Here is a 14,202-nt window from a genome sequence, read left to right on the forward strand (position 1 = left end):
AGGTTTGCAGAATGCACAATTGAAAGGCAATAAAACACCTATGTGGCTACTTTAGGATTTTCTCTCTATTAAATCCATTGTTAGCAAAAAATCTTTTTTATTAAATTTGCTAATAATCACAATATACAGTCTAATACCTCAAGTTCTTAACATCTTAAAGACTGACTTGAGAGAATAAAGAAAACACAAATTCTTATCACTTGTACTGTAATTTGTAGCTGAAAAGTGTCTATATATTAAAAAAAAATTTAAAAAATTAAGACAAACATTAGCTCACAGACAAATCCTATAATGCAGGATGTTTTCCTCTGGTTTCCACCTTTTCAGACAAGCAGAAGCAGGCTCAGGTCCCTACCGGTTCCCAGCAGTTGCATATCTCCTGTTGTACTTGTGTATGAGAAAACACCTGCAGACACAGCTGCCAATGACTTTTTTGTCACACCCAGAAGATGAAGACCCCCAAAAGGAGACTAGTTCTGTGGCTGACAAGGTCTCAATATTTTATGACCTACCCTGAAGTCAAACTCAGGCTAAGAAAGAAAATTTGGCACTGTTTTCCTGATAATACTGTTGCGTTACTTTTTGATCCCTTAAGATGTACTTGCAACATGCTCTATGTTAAAAATGGATGTGCCCAGACTGAACACAAAAATGCTTTTAAACTAAAAACCAGCTTTTACTGGAATCTGAATTAGAATACTATTTAAATTGAGATAACTCAGTGTGACTAGGGGCAAAAGAGTAGGAAAGAAAGCATTTACTCACAGCTGTCCCCTTACCTACTTGTCCTCACAGATGTGTTCTCACTTTCCAGTTTGTTGCAGTTAACTCAGACTTTTCCTGAGCGACTGCAAGCTCTGCTCCTCCCCCTCCATCCCAAAGCAACATTCCCATGGCTCTGACGGCCTGTCTCACCTCTCTTTTCAGTAGTTTCTCAATCTTTCTAAGTGAGCCACAGGTTAGCAACTTTCTGGTGTCTCCCTGTCCTGCCCAGCCTGATTTCATCTGCAATCTCTCTGCCCCTCTCCCCAGCTCTCCTCTGGCTGGTCCGTAGTTTCCCAGGAAAAGAGTAACCTCCTTGCTCCATGAAGGGGTTTAACCAAAGCTAATCACACTGTTTAAAGGAATTTAAAATAAAGTTGAAAATTAATGTGAAATTTACATTTGGAAAGAGACAGGCTGAGATTTGCAAAATTTCAATATGAAAATCAAACATTGCGTGTCCTGTGATAAAATGGCAGCAATGGCCAATAAGTTAGCCTTGCACTGTCACTATTTTCACAGCTCTTTACATATACTTGGTGCCCACACCATATCTTCTGGGAGATGTAGCATCAGTTCTAGCAGTGAGTTCTTATTAACATCACAACATAACCAAAAAAATTATTTTACAAGTTTTGGATAGAGGAAAAAAGTACTGTAGACTCCTGAACTCTAAAATTTAGTGTATTTCCTGAAATGAGAAAAAGGACAGTTAAAAATTAACAGAAAACTTTTTAATGACAAAACTGGAAATTGTAAAGTAGCAGGTCTTCAAGTACCTCACAGAAAGAAAGATAAACCTTGGGTTATACTTGTTATCCTTCTGATAGAAAAAAAAAATCTCGCAAAAGAAATCGAAAACATCAATGTCTAATCTCATTCAAAAAATAGTAAACTATCAGATGCAAACAAGTTGAGTCTCCTTTTGCACAATTCAGAGTTGGCTAACTTGGGTCATATTTGAGAACATAAGTGTCATAATTTAATATTTTGTGAAAAAAGGACTGATATGCAGCAATGTGATAGATTTCTTACTCTAATAATTTGAACATATTTGTGAAATTAAGTTATCCTGTCTTGATTTTCAGCTATTTGATGTTGAAGAATAAAGGCAGGGCATTGTACCAGCTTTGTTTCAAGAGCAGTAAAAAAAAAAATCATCTGCTAGGAACCCTGCAGAAAAAAAATTTTACACTTTTAATTCCGAATAGACGAAAAATTGCAATGTCCTTAGGTTCTGAGAAGTGGTTTAATGAAATCAGTTTTTCAGCTATATAAAAGCTGACTTCAGCTTATATAAAAGTCTTAGTCCTTTGGCTTTACAAAATGTAAATCTGTCCCTTATTAATAAAGAATGTTTTTCATGGCTCCCTGCCACCTTGTCCCAACTGTTGACAGAAAATCATCAGTAGAAAAACAGAACATAGCAAGGATTCTTTGATCTCACAGATTTTTGGTTACTAACTCTGTCTGTTAGGGCTGTTAACTAGCAATGCAGGTTAACTAAGCTTTTGTTCTGCCTCGTGGTACATGGTAAAGGAGCATAGAGCCTGTTTTGAATTGTTATATGTATATTGTACAGCAGTGTTAATATCAGGGGAATTGTTCCCAGTTCTTAATCTGTACTGCATATTCCTTGGCCATAACCAAGAAAAGACTTTATTGAATGGATGCTGGAATACTGTTAGAAATTTTTCTATCATTAACTGTAGCTCACCATATGTTATGGTGATCTGTGATATGTGATGCATGAAAGATCATGAGAAAGGTTTTGCTTTATCAAAGTGCCAAGTATAACAGTTGAAATAAGCTCTTCTATCAAAGTAAGTCAAATAACCCAGATTTAGACCTATCTATTCTGCCTAATAAAAGTTTCAAGCATTTATTTGGAATTAAATTTTGTCTTCATGTCACCTAATAGAATAGTATTAAGTGTCAAAGTTTGAAGGTTTAAACACTGAGAAGTGACAATTTAGCTATTCATAATAAGAGCAGGGTTTTTTCTGGTTTCTTTGTTTCTTTGTTCGGGGGGGTTTGTTCGTTCATTTGTTTTTATTAGGTGTTGTGTTTTTATTGGTTGTAGAGAATTGCCTCTGCTGTATGATATAATATTAATCTTGTTGCATTGCTAACACTGAATATTGGAATTAAAGCTTTAGATTTGGGAGGGAGGTGCATGGGGAGTTTGTGATCTTCCAATTAAATATGTGCCTGAACAGGTATGTGTGAAGTTGAAATTGCATGGGAATCCTTAATTCCAGCTTCTCCTAAATTCTCAAGTCTTGACTCTGTTACCATAACAACAGTAACAGAATGTGGAGCTGGGAGAAAGGTTGTGATGAAATTATTTTTATTGCATCTAAAGTGTCTTAGGTTCTCATAAATTGTTTAAAGGTCATTCCTCTGAAGATTTCATAAATTTAACTTGTTAGCAAGAAACTAGAGAGAGAAATCCCCAAGCATCTGTGAAATTTGCCTGTAATATCTGCATATTATGCAGAGACAACATCCCTGCATTATTTTCTATGGGCCACACTGGCATGTGTAGAACTCATTGCAGAACTTAAGCAGTTTTTGGGTGATGTGTAATTCCTAGTGTAAATCACTCTCTCTAGTACACGGATGGTAAGCAAAAGAGAAGTTTTGTGGCTTTTGTGTTAGGGTGGTTTTTTTTGGTATAGACACACATTTAAAATACAAGCAAAAAGTTTTAGAGAATATATTTGTGCTGACATAATCTTAGCCTGTACTTGTGCATCTAGCTTGTACAACAGTGAGAAGCAGCATTAGATGTTACTGTATGGTGTTGTCTCCTGTGTAAGCAGATAAATGCACGACTGGCTGAGAATGACAAAATGATTTATAATCTCCAATATATACTACAGTCCACCTGCCAGGAGCAATGCCTGGTATTGGCAGGCTCTGGTTAAAGCAGACCATTTTAACTGATAAAAAGACTAAACCAATGCTGAAAAGGGGCAGCTGGAAAGGAAAGAAAACAATGTTATCACTTTTTATTATTATTACTTGTGCCAAATGTATAGTTTAATAGAGACCATCCATTGCTCTAGCTTTTAAAATAACTATTTCATCTCACCTGGGAATTGTAGATTCATTCATACAAAAGCTATTCTCAGGATAAAGTGCAGTGAAAAGCAGATCTGTGAAATGATTTTGCAATAAAGACCTATTATATCTTACCTAACTAGTTATAATGCAGATAATAAAGTAATGAGCATGTAATACTGTTAGTATTACAGATTAAAAGCATTAAAGAGCAAACATTAAAAACCAAAACAGAACAAAACAAAACCAATAAACAGATAAACACTCCCCAAATGTTCTCCCCCAACAAAAAACCAAAAACCAAAAAAATCAACACAAAATTAAAAAGGCAACTAAAAAACAAACCCAAAATCTAACAAAAAAAGAGAAAATAGTCTCTGTGGAAAAATACAAGCACTGTAAATATATTCAGATCTCTTATCAGGTTTTCTACTGATACATAACCCTGTCTGTTCTATCAATCTGAATTGTCATTTAAGCAAAAAACTTTTTTCTGTGAAATGAACAGGTCTCCTCTATAATCCAATGCATTGTTTCCTAAATTTACTTAAATATGGAATCAGTGCTGCTTCTGAAATAAAAATAGTTTTGCTACCAACTGTTAATACAGCAGCACAGTCAGCCTTTCTATCAGGTTCATTACTTAATCTTGATTCAGACCTCTCAAAGCTGCAACTAGGGTCTATATTTGAGACACAAACATGTAAAAAATGCTTCCTAGAGGTTTATGGTTCTCTGTCTCCTTCTCTTCTTGCTCTCCTTCTCTCTATATTCTTCCCTTACTTGAAGTGTTCTTCAAGAGCAAATCAAACATCAGCTCCAAATGAATGTTTCACAAAGAGCAAAAGGAAGGGAGGGAAAGAATAGAAGAGAAACACAAGAAAGAAAGGCATGTAAGATTGGACAAAAAGTAAAAAGAAAAAGCAAGAAAAAAACCCTGGGAAACAAGATGGATGGGAGGCTGGCATGAAGGACTACTTCTTTACTGTAAACTGATTAAAACTAAGGCCTATCTCTTTGGTGAACTTTTTCAATTCACTTCAGCAGTTTAGGTGCTGCTGTACTGATATAGATTTCTTGAGTAGGTTCACTTCATATTGTGAATGGCAATGTGTATTACTTCAATCTCCCACGTTGCTTAGAGTAAAAGAAGACGGAGATCAGTCGCTTTTCTCACTAGTGAAATACTCTATATACTAGGCACATCACTAGGTGCAGAATCTACACCAAACTTCCCTCAAGCCAGCCCTGTGCTCCCAATATCCCATATTTTGATTCTACTTCACAAAATGACTAATTTTTACTGGCTTATGCAAGTTCAAAATAAGTTTTTTATAGAGAAGGTCATTCATTCTAAGGGTCACTTTCTACAAAGAACAACCCCAGACTCAAAAGCAGGGGGAAGAAACTCAGGACTCAGTTTAATTTGGACTCTGATCTCCATCTGTGAGTGATCAGTGTACCCACTACACGGTTTAAAGCTGTTTCTTTCTCTGTCATGTGAATGTCTCATGTCAGCATCAGTTAGAGTTAAACAACATGCTTACTGGTAGTTTGACCTCTAGGTTTTGTCCTAGAGAAAATTTAATTTTAAAAATCACTTTTTTTTTTATTTCCTGGTGGAATTCTTATGACTTTTATTTTGTTTAATGGTTAGCTAAATTAATAGTCATTTCACTGTTGAATTTAGTTCCAAATCTTTTCTTCAGTACCAGGAGTAGCTTCATTCCTAAAACCTCCCCTGGAGATATTAACTCAGTGACATAGTCATGAAAAATCAGAAAACTATTATTTAAGAAGGTGGGACAAGGTAGCATAAAAAGAGTGTAATTGTTTGAATTGGTGAAATTCAGGCCTGACCATCTGCTGTGAACACATACTTCTGCTTCCTTGATGTAGCTGATTATCTGAAATCTGTGCCATGAAATAGAGTGTGCATCACATACCAACCTTCAGTGAATTCTTCTGGGGCTTATTTCATTAAAGAGTAAAGGCACAAAAGCAAATTACACAGAAAACAATTTCCATATAGGTCTGCATTTCCTTATAATAGGGTTAAATACTCTGCAAAAATTCTGTCATGTCCAAGACTGAAACAGGAAGAATTTTAGTGAAGCCATAAAGCAACCTGTTTTTCAAATCAGTGTAATTCTTGGCAAAAAAACTTCAAAATTTGAGTTTGTTCTGAGTTGTTTAGGGTAGGAGCCAGTCAAGAAATCAGGGTTTCAGACAATGACAGAATTTCTTTAAAATTTAAATTCATATTCTCTGTGAAATATGAACTTTTTCGTGTGTCAACTAATTTCAGTGAAGAAACATTTGCTCTGAAATTTTCCAATCCTCTCTATTTAAAACAACAGACATTAGAGAAAGCATTTACCCTTCCCCATTTAATAAATGGTTTGCCTGCACCTAACAGGATGTAATTTGCAAGCTGTCTGTAATACAAAGCTTCACCCCTGTGCTCCTATTCTAACACCAGATGCTGGTTTTTTTTCTGTTTCAACATTTAAGAGCAAGCATGAAGGTGTTGCTCCTCTTGCCTAGCTGTGAAACAGCTAAATGTACGTACCTAATCTGAACTAGTCATTGTGACACTGTTACAGACAATGGTAAAGGACCCAGATGAGATTGGTCTCTTCATTTCCCACAGTTTAAGCTGGTCTGAACTGCCTCTAGATACCTCCCTTTTCAGGTGTTAACGTTAGAAAAATTAAGTCCATCTCTGAACCTTTAAAATTGGTCACTGTAGTTGCATTTTGTGTCTATATAAAAAGCAATTAGATACACTGACCAAGTCCTTCCTTATAACAGTTATCTTTTCCCATTCCACTCAGGCTGTAATTAGAGCCTCTCATTGTGGCTATAAGAGCAGTGAGTAATCAGAGTGTGTCATGCTAGGGACCTAGGAGTAGCTCCCAGCCCATCCTGGAAGAAAAGCTACATGTAAAAGATGATAACGTCAATACATGAATTTTCTTCCAAACCACCATCAGTTATCACATTAGCCTCTGTAATTTCTAAAGAGTTGCAACCTCTGTTTTAAGGAATTCTCTCTAATACATATCATGAAGCTCTTGGCTTGCAAGACTTGCTATGGCAAGGACTCCCCCAGATCAGTTAAGAACTATGTGACAAACAGGTTCCTTATTATTAATTTAAGATGAATTTCCTTTCAGTTTGATTGAATGTTCTAGAAGATAGAACACACAGTTTTTCTTCCATTTACCATATATCATTTTGTTTACCTTCCACATATCTACTCCCACTCATCTTCTGTATAAATTAAATCTGATCTTTTCAGTCTCTGTCATATGAGTTTAATCACTTTAATGTCTTTTATCTTACTTCTTATGCATCCTGCATGCTTTTATGATACAAAGTGAGCCATTATTTTCTTTGAATAATCTATGAGGATGCATATATCTTTTCTCAGAGCACTTACAGTTCTTTTAGAATCTGTTTATACCTCATATTGCTCTCCTTCATGTTGACTCTTTGTATTTGCCAGCAATGAATTTTAGTAGTTTTCAGAAAAGAAACTATATCTAGATCCTCAAATCCAGACCCTTGTTATCATACACAGTCGCATCATATAATTCTATTCAGAAGTTTAGTTAGCTTTCTTTTATGACCAATTATGTGGAATTCTTGGCTTCCCTGCTCTTCTCTGCCTTTCTGTTCTACTCAGAGTTTTCAGCATCTGAGGTATGTGTGCAAAAGGAAAACTACATTGCTGAAGTAGTGGTTACTTCTCCAAAATGGAAGAAAGAGTTGCTGTTTTCATCACACTATCCAAGAGTTTAGTGAAGTTTATTTTATATAATACTGATTACAAAGATTTGTGCACAGAGAAACTTCTACACTGATATAGCAAACTGATGTAAACTCTCTTTTCTACAAGGAACTAGGTTGTGGGTTTGGTGGGGTTTTTTCCATGTATGGTCTGTCACCCCTTCTGGAGCAGTCTGCACTGCAATACATGTGGCACAGCTCCCAAATAATATCAGCATTCATGTGTAATGACCACATGTAATGTATTATAAACACAGTAAATGTATTAGAAACACAGCAATGGTAAATCTGAGTTTACACAAAAGGTATTGGCTCAGTGTGTTGTGGTTGATTCATAAGTACAGTCTCTAAAGGATATTTCAAAGTGTACATTCATGCTCACAGAAATATATAACTACAATCATCCACATATTACTGCCTTATGCTATTAATATATGCTATTAATACCATGAACACTAAATAGTTATCTGACTGACTTTTGGTCATTCTGAATATAAGCAAGACATAACAGATTAGGTTTTCTGTATAACAATTTTTTCAGATTAAAATAAGAAAAGCAGATATGCTTTGATATCCTGAAATGAAGCATTGTGTCAGCCAGACATGTCCTTGTAAATTAAACCTGCCCTGACTGAACATCAAAAATCAACAGACACCTTGTCTGGTTTTTTATTTTTCGTTCCAAGTGAGATGAGCCATAACCGCAGGCACAGGATGCAGCAACATGGGCAATGCTAAGTTCATTCCTCTGAATTACCCATATGTATATTAGGGAATAATGAGTTGGAAATCCTAGAAACAAATTTGAGGGGTTAACATTATCCCTTCCAGGGTGACTTTACCACAAGAACTTGCTAATAGCACAAGACATTTTGTCAGGCAGGATAGATTAGGATGTGCACTGGGATGGAAGTATTCGAGTGCTATTTCATTTGTCTTTCTCTGCTGCTCCTCCTGTTTCAACTATGAGGAGTTTCCTGTATAAATGGATTGCAGTGGCTAAATCTGTATTTTAGATAAGCTTAAGACGCATGTAAAATGTGGTGTTGCTAATTAGTCAAGATGTCATTAGTCCAAGGAAATTAATTGTACATAAATAATGTGGAATTTCAGCTTCATGGCTCAAGAGATAAATTCAGAGCTTTTTCAGAGTTGTCTGTCTTAAAAATAAAATAGCAGAAGAGGATTATTAAGCAAGCTCTTCAAAGCTCCCATTACCCTACTAATGAAGATTTAACGCATAGCCCAGAAGACATGGTTGATCTGTACTCCGTAAGGTCCTTCCACCACATCAGCATTTGTGTATCCCCAGCTGCTCTCATGAGAGAGGAAGCTAATTGTGACTTTGAAGAAGCAACTTATCTGCCTCCCAGCTGAAAGCAAAACACTGGAAGTACAGTCCATGCATAGCAGTGAGTGGGTAGTTAAGAGTGTTTTCCTTCATTAGCTGTACTTCAAGTGAGCCATCTCTTGGGTGCATACACAGGCTGCTCTGACCTACCTGGAGCTGTTAGAGTAATTAAAGTTCACTTCAGGATTACATGTATCAAGGACTGCACAGTAGAAAGGTGAAGTTTAACTTCCTTTCCTATGAAGTTGCCTGATATTATTACAGTTATTCACACACAATTTTGCAGTAACAGGCAAAGAACAAAGTCTGAGGGTTGAGACTATATTATTGTGATTGCAGAAGCATAGGAATAGGTGTTCTCTGTCCTCAGTACAAACATCTAGGGAAATCTCTTACATCACCATATATATAATATATATATAATATAGCGTGCTTGCAGCAAGCGTGGGTAGAGCCCTTCTCAAATCTTCGTTCACAAAGTCTAGCCATGGTGATGATAATCACTTTAAACTAATAATGTGCTTGACTTTACTACCTTTTTTTCCCAGTAGTTTTATTTTATTTCTCAATGAAAAGAGAAACTTTTCTGGGTTTTTATCAACTGCCTGGTCCTACATGCATTGGACAGAGTGTGAAGACTATAGGAAATGTCACTAGAGGAGAAGAACATAATTTCAACACCTACCTCACACAGCTGCAAAGGCACAGGCAGAAGGCTGTGAAGAATCAGACTCAGAGAAGGGGGTACATGTACCTCATTCCTTGAGGACAGACATTAGGTTCTGTGTTTTGTTGTAGAAGTTTTGCACAGCTTCTAAAAGAGTTTGATTTGTTGGTTATAGCCTGCAAGGGTTTCTGGATTTTTGTTAAATATATAGTGGTATAGCATTTTCAAATCTGTAAAATATTCTCAATTTTCTGGATTTATTATCAAAATCCCCAGTATCCTATAGAAGACCATACCTAAAGTATTTATTTTTTTTTAAATACCTTCTTCTTTACAATAGAGTGAAATAACTGGAGTAGTTTGATAAGAATTATTTATATTTTATTTACATTCATGTTCTTGAACTGTTCTTTTCTTCTCCAGTGTAAGTTATTGGCAAATATTAGTGCCATTACAAATCTCATTCTATTCTCTTCTCTCAGTTTAGAGAGTAATTTCTCCACCACAGCTATGACTGTAGTCAGCTAGAGTTTCTACAGACGATAGTTATAAAGGAACAAAATTTTTCAAGACATCTATGAAACAAGATTGTTTTGAATATTTAAGACAAGTTTCCTTCTGTTCTGGGCACAGAAATGCTTGGCTTCATTAAAAGCCGGAGGCAGTGTTTGTATCAGCTGAGAGCCAAGGATATTAATGAACATTTTTCCCTTTATTCTTGGAACCTCAGTGAAAGTTGCAGTCATCTCAACTAGCTGTAACTCTTACTTTCTCAAGTCTTTTTTTTTTTTTTTTTTTTGCTTGAGAAGATGGAATTTTCTTAGTAATGAACAACCAAACCATATAAAGAGTAGGAGGAACCTCCAAATTTTAAAACAGATTTTTCTGATAGTCTTATATTTTACTTCAGTGGGAGGGATGATTGCTAAGATTCTCTGACAAAGTTAGAAATTAACAAATAAATTAATGTGTGAAGATACAAGTAGGAGTTCTTAAGCAACTGATATACTCACTCCTCAAGATTTTTGTTGTTTAGCACTTCTTTCCATCCTGGTCTTTGAGGATTAGCTATGTTGTCTTTACTATCTTTGTCTTTTTTTCCTTGCCTCCTCCCTCTCCCTATAGATAATCCCCATGCTTCATACTTTACAATATCTTTCCCATCTATTTGTTTTTTAATTGGTCCTAATAATTTAACAAGTTTCAGAGATACTGTCTTTGTTCCACCTTAATCTATTTTCTATCCTTTTTTTTTTTTTTTGGACACAGTGGAAAATCACTTCACTGGCCAAAATTGCACATGTTGATAATCTGGTATCAGATTCCTAAAGTGGTGTGTGTCATGTAACATAAAAAAATTCTGTTAAAATTCAGAGATTTGGAAGGAAATAAATGGCCAACCTAAGGTAGTCAGTAGTTGATTATAAAACTTCTATACATGCATGCTTAGGAAGATAAACTAGTTAACCATATGACTAAAAGCTGCCTAAATTTTTTATCCATAAATCAAACGCAGCATGAATATGTGGAAATATTCCATCAGTAAATGGAAACATAGCATATGAAGATATTTCTGGGTTGTAGAACTGTCCTATACTCTTACCAGTATACACACCTACTTTGTGAGAGTTCTGAGGTGACCTATGCCCTAGTGGATCCAGAGCAGCAGATGGCACCTCTCTTGCCATGTCTGAGTAGTTCTTGTGCACAGCTGCAAATCTGTTTTCTTATTCTTTCTTTGCAGTCAAGTAAGTTCTGCAGTGACAAGAAAGAGGGCAATTTGGATTAAAAGCATATCTAGCTCAAGAGAAAATCTGGCAAACGGGGAGAAAAGAAATTATACAATTGAGAGCAATCAGAAAATTATTTTGATGGGTGATTACCATCAGATTGCAATGTTTCTACATGGATCCACAGAGCTGGGTAGGAGCCCAGCTGCAATTTGACATTTGTATAAAATCATCAGTCTGTGTAAAAGGCAGCTTATGAATTACATGACTTTTGTAGTATGCTGAAGAAGAAGGAGGAACGAACAGACCAGGTATTTTCTGTCACTGAATACAATGGGTCTCCAGCTCAGCCAGACCTGTCAAGTGAAATTACGCCATTTTTACTTAAAAGTCAGCATGTCAGAATATTGTACTGGCTCCAGTTTCTAAAGCTAGGTTTCATTAGTTAATATCAGTTACCTACCTTGAACAAGGTAACCTTTTAACCAGAGGAAACTCACCTCTGTATGGTAAAATGGGTTAAATAAATCTCTCTCTGTCCACTTTGTGTTTGAGTAGGGCTGGTACTTCCCCTCTGGCGTGGTCTTTGCCCACAGTTTTGCAATCTGGCACTGTGTTGCAACAAATCCCTCATCAGTCTCTTTTGGTCTCTAGGGAAGTCATCTTCTTCCTGTCATATCCGAAACTGGGATACAGATCTGCTTTCTAACATGCCCTTGCTGGATTCTTCTAAATGTCACTGAAGCTACAGACAGATTCTTGTTGCCCCTATCATCCCACCCTTCTTCTCCCTACATCTACCACTCTAAGTCATTTTCTGGGAAAATACACTTTCCCTCTGCCGTGCCTGGTTAACTCACTGTGTAACTGCTAGGGTAAGGCACATAGGCAATACCATGTGCTAAACCATGGCAAACAACATGAAGTCCCCTCTCACATGTTCAAAAAAAATAGCCTTAATATAAACATTTAATTGTGTATATGTGAGGTTTTTGTATTACACATTTAAGGATAGGAAGCCACCATTTCAAAATAGAAATTACTTTATAAAAATTGGGAACTATGAAAAAAAATGATGGTGCTACAATGAGAAGGAAATTCAATATACAATTTGGCCCACATTGTTTGTGAAACTCTAAAGAGAGAAATCACGATAAGTGAAATAGATTTCCTATGCATTCAACAGTAGTAACTGGATTACTACCATCACTTCTTTCTGATATTCCTTTTTAAAAAAAGTTGAAAATTTTTGAAGCTCATAAACCACCACTCAAGCAGATAAATGAAAACTTGGTAGAAGTCATTCCAGCATGACACTAAGGATGAGCTTCAGTCATCCCTGGTGGGGTGCTTGAAACTTATATGTCAGTATGTGGCTATCCCCCTAACAAGGGCCTTTACACAAGTTGTCATTTAGGGTTTGTAAATAAAGGTGCCTTCAGCCATTCTGAGACTCCTCACAGTGCATGTGTCTCAGCAAAGGCAGCCAACCCTAACCTAGGTGTCCAAGTTTTTTGTTGTTGTTGGTTTTTTGGTTTTGTTTTGTTTTGTTTTGTTTTTTGTGACTGTGATTAAACATTAGGCAAAAAATTAAACAGTAAAGCTTGTGTAAGATTTCTTGTATTCAGTCACTTCAAATTTAGATGCATTTTACCAAACTAATTTTAGAATAATTTTACCTGGCTGTAGTTGTTAGCTTAAACATAGTGCTTTGGTTTTGAAGGGGCACTTGTTAGAAAGGTATAATTTTTGCAAGAAAGTAGTAAAAAAAAGAGAAACAGATTGGGGGGGGACCCCCATCTTTTTCATCTATAATTGTTTGTGTTTCTCTACATTAGGGTCCCAGTTCCTCAACTCAGAAATTTACTTAACTCTCACATGGAGGAATACAGGGAAATAATTCAGATTTCTTTTGCTGTAAGAGAACAATACAGTGACAATATGGACAAGGAAGCCAATTCTAAGCTTTGAACTTAGTTTTATTTTATTTTTTTTTCTCTCATAAGTTTGTTTTGTGTATTTCTAACTTACATTCCATTATATTGACTTGGATACTGCTCTTTATTATTCCTGGATAAGCTTTAGTCCCTGGTAAAAGTGTTAAAAGGTTTGCATTTCCTGTGTGCTCATCACTGCTTGTCATTTCTGCTTCTCCCTTTTTAAAAATTCTTGTTTTATTCACAGATGTGGAAAAGGATGGAAAGGAAACCGCTGCCACATAAGCGCTAAGCCTCTTCAGCCTCCAACTTCAACTCTCCTACAAAATGGTGGGTCTGTAAAAAGAAAGAAAGATCTTTCAATTCATTCTTTGAGTGCTTTGTTTTACTTATTTCTGTCTTTGTTCTACTCTTGCAGATATTTGGATTGGGTTTGGTATCGGTTTCTTGTTGATTAAAATTACAGCTGCTGCCTTGTATTTTCTTTCGAAGAAGAAAGTGCCAGAAACGTAAGTGAAACTTTTATTTTGTGTAAAGCAGACACAAATGTGGCACAAAGCAATGGCTAACTGCCCAGACTCACTGGTTTCAACTTTTAAATCTCTCTGTAGTCTGTTTGTCTTCATATGCAACACTAAGCAGAAAAACTAGCTTTGCAACAAAAGCTGACCTTAGTGGACCCCAGTCTGGAAACAATGAGGAATGGCTTGACTGCTTAGAATGTTTTGATTGTAACATTGTATGAGTATTCTTAAATTATAAAATTCCGAGTTCAGGGGTTTTTTAGGATATGCCTCACACTGACAATTCACTATTTCACAGATATATTTCCTAGCCCTTCCTGTCATCCTTCTGATAATCTCTGCCTTCTCCCTCCTCCCTAATGTAAGATTT

The 14,202-nt window shown here is 36.1% G+C and overlaps 1 protein-coding gene across 1 annotated transcript in view; it reads left to right on the forward strand.

Moving 5' to 3' along the window:
- The window catches only part of MALRD1 (MAM and LDL receptor class A domain containing 1), a 236,467-nt gene that overhangs the window by 209,670 nt on the left and 12,595 nt on the right, over positions 1 to 14,202 (forward strand). The window contains 2 exon segments of the mRNA XM_050325308.1: positions 13,556 to 13,638; positions 13,727 to 13,817. Of these exon segments, the coding sequence (XP_050181265.1) occupies positions 13,556 to 13,638; positions 13,727 to 13,817 (174 nt within the window).

This window comes from Myiozetetes cayanensis, unplaced genomic scaffold, assembly GCF_022539395.1.
Source record: "Myiozetetes cayanensis isolate MyiCay16 unplaced genomic scaffold, myiCay2020 scf1, whole genome shotgun sequence".
In the NCBI taxonomy this organism is placed as follows: domain Eukaryota; kingdom Metazoa; phylum Chordata; class Aves; order Passeriformes; family Tyrannidae; genus Myiozetetes; species Myiozetetes cayanensis.